At 35.0% G+C, this 10,247-nt stretch overlaps 1 protein-coding gene across 1 annotated transcript; it reads left to right on the plus strand.

The window, feature by feature from the left end:
- Positions 1-6,722: 6,722 nt before the first annotated feature.
- LOTGIDRAFT_70434 (hypothetical protein) lies at positions 6,723-6,917 on the plus strand (the record flags this gene model as incomplete). The annotated part of the gene is made up of 1 exon (XM_009049486.1): positions 6,723-6,917. A coding segment is annotated over one exon (195 nt), but the record flags the coding sequence as incomplete, so codon positions are not given.
- Positions 6,918-10,247: the final 3,330 nt, after the last annotated feature.

Raw genomic sequence — 10,247 nt, forward strand, 5'->3', positions numbered from 1 at the left:
CCATTTCATTAGACCAACGAGATACCGAACATTAGCATATAAAAATTTCATTTCATTAGACAAATAAAGTACAAAAAAGTAAGATATAAAACTTCATTTCATATCTTCAGTACGATAACAGAATTGCAGCATTTTATTTCATTAGACCAATAAAGTTATAATTTCATTTCATCAGTATGGCGTAAAAGTCCGTTTCATATGCAAGTTGTATGAATTATATTAGGCACCATCACCACGATATAAATAAAAAAAATTATAATAATTGATATTCATAAATTCACGGTTGGCATCTGTTACCATAGTAATCAATAATTTGATCTGAATACAGCTAAATATCGGAATAATACATCAAATATCAAAAATATTCTAGCACTTTGACTCGTTGTAACAGAATGATAATATTACCACGTTTACAATCTAACACAGAGCGAACACAAAATCTTAATTTGCAATCAGACTTTACCTTTTATCTGAGGAAAGTAAAATAGTTTTTTGAATTTTATCCGTTATTTTTATGAGAATTGGAATATCAGCCTCACAATAGAACTGTTAGATTTGGAATGCCTTTGTGTGGATAAAAATACAAAGTTTACATTGAAAAAAAACACACATATCCCTCCTAGAAATTCAAACCTCAAAAAATCAAAATTTTTTGCTGAAAATGGGTCTCTGTAAAAACAAATCCGAAGACATAATGTATGCTTATGTTAATATTTTTATCAACGCAAAGACAATTTAAAACTAGCGGTGCTATTTTGAGGCTGCTATTTCAATTCTCAAAAATATAATAGAAAAAATTCTAAAAACTTTTTACTTTAACCAGACAATAAGTCCTATTTTCATGAATTTTTAAAACCATTAATTCAAATAATAATGTATATAACTTATGTTTGAAACATAGCTGCCAAATGTCAAACATGGTGGGCAAAAAAAAAAAGCTCAAAACAAGCTGTTCACTTAAAATCGATACCTTTAACTGTAAAATAAACCAAACAGAACAATATATTGGAAATTCAGATAAATAAGGTCGGGGTATATACACGTACTCGAGTTAACACTGTATAATTAATTCTGTTATTATAGATTTTAACACGTTGTATAACACTTGATTTTCTTGTAAACCCTGTGGATCTCGGTTTTTGCCAATCTTTATTGGCCAAATTTACACCCAATATCCACACACAAACCACGTGTTTAAGCTACCGAGGTAATAAATAGAAGATCTTAAACTTACTGCTTATGTCATATGAGTTTATGAAATGAGTTGCCAGATCTAATATTTCTCGAGCCTTGGTGAGGCAAGAGTGAAAGATTTTATTTATCACACAACTATCAATAAACGCACATTTTGTTAAAATTCCTTGTACTGTACCTTCATTTTGAGGTCAGTCTTTTACACCCTTCTGGGCCCGAAAAAAAAGATCTTGGAAAACACGTTCATGTGATAATTAAATTGAAACTTGTAAAGTAAGTCGTCAACTTCAAAGGATGCCATGATGTTTTTGTTTACTTGGCGCATGAATACATGACCTACTTGCACATAATTTGCATAGTCATTAGCCTGTGCTACGAGTTCATTATGTTTTTCTAATCCTGTGTTATGAGCCCGAGAACAGCCCTGCTGTGTGATAAATATTGTTTTTATAACACATTGCATAATACTTGATATGCCATGTTCATTATGATCTTTCAGAAAGAATACTCGTGTTGAAGGACTATCAGAAAGGGTATATTCTTTCTCTGAATTAGGGCTCGAACAGCCCTCAAATTCTTACTTTCTGTTACGTCGCCCATCATAAACCGTATTCTGTCCCATCCTTTTAGAAAAATGAATAAGGGGAACGCAATGCAGTGTGTAACGAAGAAAAATTATCAGAAACAGGAAGTACAAATAGAGACTAGAAAAAAAAGTGAAGATTTACATCAGCGCTTTAGCATCCGCCTAAAAACATCACTCACAAGAGTAGGATAAAAGTAAAGCGGGAATGAACATCTAAGTTAAGTTGATACACGTTCACCCTGAAGCCAACACTGATAACGACCCATTATAGCTCTTTACATATTTTGAATATCCGACTTCATGCCGTGCACGTATCACAAGTCACGTGACCTAGCGCGTATTTAAGATGAAGACACGTGCCGCAAGTTACGTGTATATTTCGACGTTCTACAGAAACGTACGTAAGTTACAGCGTTATCGTTAGGATCGGTGTTACGTCGTTGAAACTCTGTCGTGCGAGACGACTGCGTGCTAATTTTTTTCAATTTTCACTTTGAGCAATTATAATACTTGTCGTTAGAAGTCGCAACTAGCCTTGACGCATCAGAAAGTTAGGCGTGTGTCTTAGATCTAGTTTTCATGAAAAACGATCATTCCTACCTGTGCACGTGCGTGCTGGCTTCAAAGAGCACGGAAGATAAAGGCGCCACCTATCGGCGTTTATGATTGATGAAACAAAAGAACGGTTTGTAATCATTAAGGAACAAAGAACCGACCATCTCCGACTCTGTATGGAGGCTCTTAATGCACTATTAATATCCTTAAGCCCGGCAATCGCAACTGCATAATGTATTTTAACTGGCATGATAAATGCTTTTCATTCTGTGTTTTTCCGCTTCTAAATAGTTTTTGAAATTCAAATTCAGCATCAGAAAATTACAGACAAAAGTTATGTTCATTTCATTAGCCACAACTTAAAACTCCATTTAATTTCATTAGACCAATAAGGCACTGGACAATTAAACTTAAACTTCATTTCATTAGATCAATAAGTTTAAGAGCAATAGGACATATAACTCTATTTCATTTCATTAGCTCAGTAAACTTCAGAACAATGGGTCATAAAACTCTATTTCATTTCATTAGCTCAGTAAGTTTCAGAACAATAGGACATAGAACTCCATTTCATTTCATTAGCCCAAGAAGGTACTGAACAAACATTAAGTTCCATTTCATTTCATTAGTCCAATAAGATACTGAACAATTAAACATAAACTCTATTTCATTCCATCAGCCCAATTAGGTACTGGACAATTAAACTTAAAATTCCATTCAATTTCATCAGCCCAATAAGGTACTGGACAATTAAACTAAAGATAGTAGACCACAGCCATATACGCCCACCACGGCATGCAGGTGGTAAAAATTCAAGATTCTGGGGCAAGGGCAATAACTCTGCTTCTAACGGTCGAAAATAGCTCAAATTCGAACTTGATCTTCGTTTTATAAATATGTATACACATACCGAATTTCATTTGATTCCATCTTACAGCGTTTACAAGCAAATGTTGACGGACGGACGGACCGACGGACGGACAGGGGTGCCGACAATATACGTCCACATAGAGAAACTCCAGTTCATTTCATTAACTCAATAAGATGCAGAAATGTGGAACGTAAATCTCAACCGCATTCATCAGTAACAATTTCATCACAATTCAGCCCCGCATAATTCGTTTTTCTTTTAAATTCCATACATTTAAGCAGTATTTCAGCTGTCTTTTTTTTTGTACACCAGCGACATATGACAGTGATTTGATCCAAGCTGTGCCTATATCGGGATAGGGGCAACAGCTTACAGCATAGCGTTTATATATATACATACATCATGTTTTCATTGCAAATTGAATAGTTTTAACAGATTTCAGAACTACAAGGATTCCCGACTGCATGTAAGTTCCTTTTTGTTGATGTTCAAAAGTTAGGCACATGCAGGCTTTCAGCAAAAAGACCATTTTGACCATTTTGATTTAGTAATTTCAAAATTCAAATAACTCACCAAATTTAAGATATTATTCAAAAGGATTCCAAATTGTATGTAGATTACATTTGTTGATATCTAAAATTTTGGCAGAAGCTTTAACCCTATATTTTGGCACGAGTTTTAAGCCCAGCAATCTTGACGGCCATCTTGAATTGAATGTTTGAATAGTTAAACTGTAGGTTAAAGTGCACGAAAAGCCATCTTGGTAGCCATCTTGAATTAACACTTATAAGTTCCGCATACTTAATTTTTCAGATTTAAAATGTTTGATTTTTGAAGACTATTTACATATATACTCAATATTTAAATCAAACCGCAAAAAACCGCTCTGTCCCTTTAATCGTGTCTCAATATTGGTCAACTTGATCAAACGTTTTTCTTAGTGACTACAACGCTTTTAATAGATCAAGTTTCTCTATATGGATTTTAAAATATCATAACGCAGACTTTTGTTATATTCAAATGGACGAAATAGTTTTCATGGAAAGGGTCGACTGGTCGAATTCTTATCGGACTAGATTTGAACCAATGACCTATGTTAAATCTTATCAGACATCAATTAAAACCTCTGTATGTTTACTGACTAAACTTAGGAATTAATTTGGAAGTATTTGTTTTGAATTAATGCTAATTTCCGCGACAAATTGACAGATTTTTCTTCAAACGGGTTAATATCTCTCTGTAGGTGAACAGTTAAAGCTGGATTGCCTTCAAAACTGTGTGATATATGAACAGATAGCATCTTGATTTCAGCTACCTGTAACACGCATTTCAAAATAGAAATATGACACGGTATATTAGGCATACCTCTTTTAGGCACGTGTTCATTTGGGCACAGGTCATACAGGCAAATGTAATGAAATGTACTTTTCTGCACCAGACGGGCAACGCCATGTAGGGTGCAATGAGGGAAATTTTGCCAAAACAGCTGCATTAGCCTGCTCTTTTTTTCGATTTCCAACTGTCGAAGGATCTTTAACGTGCACAGCCTGTAGCACATGGGCCTCGGTTTATTGTCCCATCTGAACGACTAGACGCTTTTTCCATGTCAGCCCTCGTACCTGCATCACTGACAGGGGGAAACCGGGTTGAAAAATCCGAAGGTATTATCTCGACCTATGCCGGGATTGAACCCTGAACCTTCAGGTTAGCAAGCAAGCGTCTAACTCACTGAGCCACCGCGGCTCCAGGTCATACAGGCAAAGCGTAATATAGGCACAATGAAGAAACACCTTCAATTAAGCACTCCAATTTTGGGTACATAATCATTTAGCACATGTTCATATAGGCACATTCTTTTTTGGGCACACTGATATTGGGCCAGGCGATTACAAAAAGAATTTGGGCGATTACAAAAAGAAGTTAGCCGAAGTCCCGATAAGCAATAGTATTACACTCGTACAAGTGGCTATACGCCACTAATCTTTGGAAGCTACAATGATGATGAAATTCCATTACCAAAAGCCTCTTGAAATAACAGCATTGAACTCATCTAAGAAAAATATGTTATCAATAGTAAATTGTGAGAAACCAAACTCTATTAAGGTAACCCGACTAATTAGATATGATAAAATTTGAAAAACATTGCCTGAAGTCTCGACAAATAACAGTATCTTATAATAACTCATTTTATAAAAACACTTTTATCATATTTAGAGGAAACCCAACTTTGAGCATTCACCCGTCTGATGAAATTCCAATTACGAAAAGAATTTAATAAACTGGAAGTCTTCAACAGTTTGACGTGAAAACATTGTTTCCTCATTACCAATTCCACCATCGACCCCAAACACTTCATTTACAATCCGCTTTCTTTGACAAAATTCCTGATTTGTCTTTAATCTAACCTTAGAGAAAACATCCCCAATTCCAAACTGATTTTATTAATTTGGGAATCGGTTAAGTCGCTAGTTTGGTTTCTCCAGTCTTAAAGGAATACGTGTATTTTTGTGCAAGGCCTCTTCTTATTCATTATAAAAAGAAAGTTTTTAGTAACATACCGGTACACCATTTTCTCAATCCGAGAATTTCAGATTTTTCTTCCTCCAGTGCCAATCTTCCAGGAATTAGTGCAGTTTTAAATATTTTTTGAAGGAAATTACAAATAATTACAAACTTTAAGTATTTTCAATTTGGGAATCAGTTTTTGGTGTCGTCGTAGAATATGTGTGATTTGGTTTTTCCGAAGCAAATAAATTTCACCGACATTTTGATATTCTGATTCGAATAAACACAGCATCAGACAAGAATACAGTGTTTCGTGAATTCGATGAATTTACTCATATATGCATAACTTGATTGTGTATCTGAAATGCATCATGGGCTGAGTTCTAACGCATTTAATGTTCATTTTTGTAGAGATATATGCAAGAACGTCGAAGAAGTTTCCAGTTTTAGACAACAAACAGACGACAAAGTTGGCAACTGTACACACTTACTATAAAAGCTCTTGTAAGTTTGTACGTTAGTAACTTTCTTGGTTCAAAAAAGCGAAATCGATTGAGCAAACCAATGTCGTGGAACAAAACTGACAATAACTGTGCTTTGGATATAAGATGGAGTTTTACGTCCTAAATTGTACCAAGACGTCGATTTCGAGTTACATGGTCGGAGAACGGGGAATATTGCTGTGAAATTCCGAACACAATGAGTGAAATATCAAGCAGTTCGTCGGGACCCGAATCCGAAAATGAAAGTTGTTTTTCGCACAAAAACAGATCTGGACACGAAACTTACTCTGGGTATATGTACAATAGTTCTGGAATTTTAACAGCGCCCTGTGAACTTGATATTCCTCCATTGTATCTCAGAGATTCGCCGTCGAATATTTTAACAGAATCACACTTTCAGCCAGTTTTACCCTCAAGTTTATTTTGGACAAGGGACTATCCTTTCCCATCGCGACATTCATCTCTCAGTTACGCTAGCGTGAACGACACTTATAAAGACGATCGCAGCAAGAAACGACGTTGTCCGTCGTTAGCTCAGAGACGTGCTGCAAATATTCGCGAACGCAAACGTATGTTGAATCTAAACGAAGCGTTTGACGTATTGAGACGCCGTGTTCCTACATTTAAATATGAACGACGTTTGTCGCGAATAGAAACGTTGCGACTTGCCATGGGATACATTTCGTTTATGACACAGATACTAAACGGCTCCGATCCAAGTGAAGCGAAGATGAACTTTAAGCCAGCTAATGTAAAGTTGGGCAAAGAACTCCGTGAAAATGTGGAAAATCGAGAATAAGACTCGAGTCCCCAGATACTGGAACTCCCCAAGGATATCAGAAAATATCACATGGGGTGATTAGTATTTAGAAGTGCTTCTCTCGAGTGTCCCAATATTGCAGATTTTGTGGGTGATATCTTGATCCTTAACCATTGTAACCTGTTAACTGACGACATAACTGACGAGCAAAGGGTACCAGGAAATAGGATATTGAACGAATAGTACCTCTTAGAAGAAACATCAAATTTAAAGTCTCAAACTTGGTCAATAAGTGTCTATATTCATCAGTTGGACTTTCCAGGTACCATGACTAAAGAATAGAATCTCTATATAAGGTAATGTTTCCATTAAACTAAAAAACTATTGAAACACGCTTCTAAGCATATTTCAAAATTACTTAGTTTAATGAATTATTACTTAGTTTTATAGATTTATTAGATTATAGAGAGATTCTGTTGTATAGTTATGACACCAGGTAAGTTCACTGATGAACAAAGACTCATTTTTAATTTTTTTTTCGTCATCCTAGGTAGAGGCAGAGGTAGTATACCTTTTAACTAAACATAACATCTTTTATTTACTGTGGTCCACCTGCGGACATAGGGTCAACTATAGCCGTGACCTTTGACCTTTGTTATAAACCCCAATCTCAAGTGTCAGTTTATTTATTTTTTAGATCATCTGCCTGTAATGTTATCGATCAGATTATTCAGATTGACTCATTCTGTACTTTATTAGAAAATAATCTTCCAATATTACACCAAGGTTATGACCGAAAAGTCACATTTCCCCCTACTGATTGAATCGTAATAAATAATGAAGAAATATTTGCTTAATTCATTGTAGTTTATTAGAGAATAAAGATCGAAAATTACAATGTCTTGTGACCTGGGCCAGTGCAATACCACAATAATGACGGAAGCGCCACATATTCTTTATCATGGGCCAATTATGTCTTCTTACAGATGTCTGTGGTTCCTGCAATTCCACTAAAACTAAGTGTTTGATGANGTGAATATTTNNCAATTAATATGNGATCACATAAAATTAATGAAGTCATCAAACANTTAGTTNTAGNGGAATNGCAGGAACCACAGACATTTCTGATTACAAATTGGAATGGCACAAATTGATACACATAAATTATTTTAGAAGACCTCTTTACAATCCCTTTAACTCTAAAAGTTTAAATCTAACTCGGAATGCCGAGATCAGCTAACTGATATGGACAAAACCGAAATTGTTCTAAAATATGCATATCGTCGTCTTTTTTTCTGAAATGTCTGCAGTGGGGTGTCACTGTCTGCAAAATCATGACAGTCGGATTAAAAGAAAAATGCAGGATAAAGTGGTCGTAAATATGACGCAAAAAGCTCTCTTTCAATTTTGACATATTCAATATATCAATCTAAAATAATGTTCTAAATGTCGCCAGTCGGACCATACTGTCTGTAAGAACCCTGCGTTCTGAACAGAGTCGGATTAACAGAAAATACGGAGATTGGATTTTCTGAAAAGGGTCATAAAACTGATCTTAACATTCTTTGAAACGGAAGATAATTGACGCATTCTATTTATCACACGTAAACTTAGCTTGTAACAACCTTGCGGACAAAACGCAGTCGGATTAACAGAATAAATGTGGATTATGTCTTATAAAAGAGGTCATAAAACATGATGTAAACATTCTTTTAAAAGCGTGCTGGGTATTCAAGACTTCTTAAACCCAGTCATAAAATGACAGTTAAAATCTCTCGCCACTCCACGGGATATCTCGTTATCGATACGAGACCGGATTTTTCTACTCTGAAACCGATGAAACATAGATTACATGTGATTTAATTTTAATATAAATGTGGACTTACCTCTTTACTCCACTTTATTTATTGCTACCCGTGTTCCCGAGTTAAATCAGGCACGAACATGTGACGGAAAACTCCAATTTTTTCTTTCCATACCAACTGTTTTATGTTACAATCTAAAATGACAATAATTAGAATACATAAAGTAAATCGTTAATTAAAATATTCTAGTCTGCTTTTTCGTTTAATAAGCAGCAATACGTAATTTCAGTTATATGTCACTTTTTGACATGAAAAATTTACTTCGAATCGAATGCAATTAATTGAAGCTTATTTTTCATAAAAGAAGCTCGAGGCTCACTCCTTTCTATATAATATCAAAGACAAACTGTACGTTTAAGTTAAAGGGATTGTAAAGGGGTTTTCTAAATTTCTTATTTGTATCGGGGACACTGATAGCTTCGATTTTGCACCATTCCAATTTTCATTCCGACGTCTGTGGAATTCCACTAAAACTAACGCGTTTTATGACGTCACTAGAGCTACTATTGATATCTATGCAGTCCCCCTCTAGAGACGTCATAAAACGCGTTAGTTTTGGTGGAATTGCAAGAACCAGAGACGTCGGAATGAAAATTGGAATGGTGCAAATTGGTGCTATCAGTATCCTTGATAGAAGTTTAGAAAACCTCTTTACATTCACTTTAAATTTTGAAAAAAGGGATATGGTCCATCAACTGCCTATAAAATATAATTTGAGGACTTAATCTGTAATTCTTCTTATCATTTTCTTAACAATTGTATGTGCTAATACTTTCCATTTCCTAAATTGCTTTTTGTATAATACATGCCTCTATGGTTAATGCAGAGTTGCTCTTTTGTTAATAAAACATATAAGGCCGAACTTGATTGTAGTTAGTTTTGAGTATGAATGGCTATGTTTGATTCACTATTCTTTTGACTCTTATTCAAACCATCCTCATAAACGCCCGGTATTCTATAGAATTCTATAGAATATATAAAGAAATATAATAGATTTATGTTTTGATGTTTTGATTAATGGATATTCACAGATACAGAAAAGAATGTGAATAATACACTGTAAAAATACCCGACCCGATTCAATTACAGAAGTATTTCGTTTCGTAAATCTATGTGGGTTAATTCACACATTCTCTGAATGGCGGGGAAAAAAGGACGTGAATGATCAGAAAATTCGAAGAGATGATCTCTAACTTATAGACTACTGAATTAATTAATAAACATCATTAGTAATGTGAATTCTCCAAACTCTATAGCAGAAATGAAATGAAATGAATGGAGTTTTACGTCCTACTAAAACTCTACAGCAAAGAGAAACTTATAGTCTGCATCTACTTTGAGCAACAAACTTTGGAATTTTTGCAATTCAGGAATATTGTTGTATGCACCCCCCCCCCCCCCCCCCAAA

This window comes from Lottia gigantea (assembly GCF_000327385.1).
Source record: "Lottia gigantea unplaced genomic scaffold LOTGIsca_137, whole genome shotgun sequence".
Classification (NCBI taxonomy): Eukaryota; Metazoa; Mollusca; class Gastropoda; family Lottiidae; genus Lottia; species Lottia gigantea.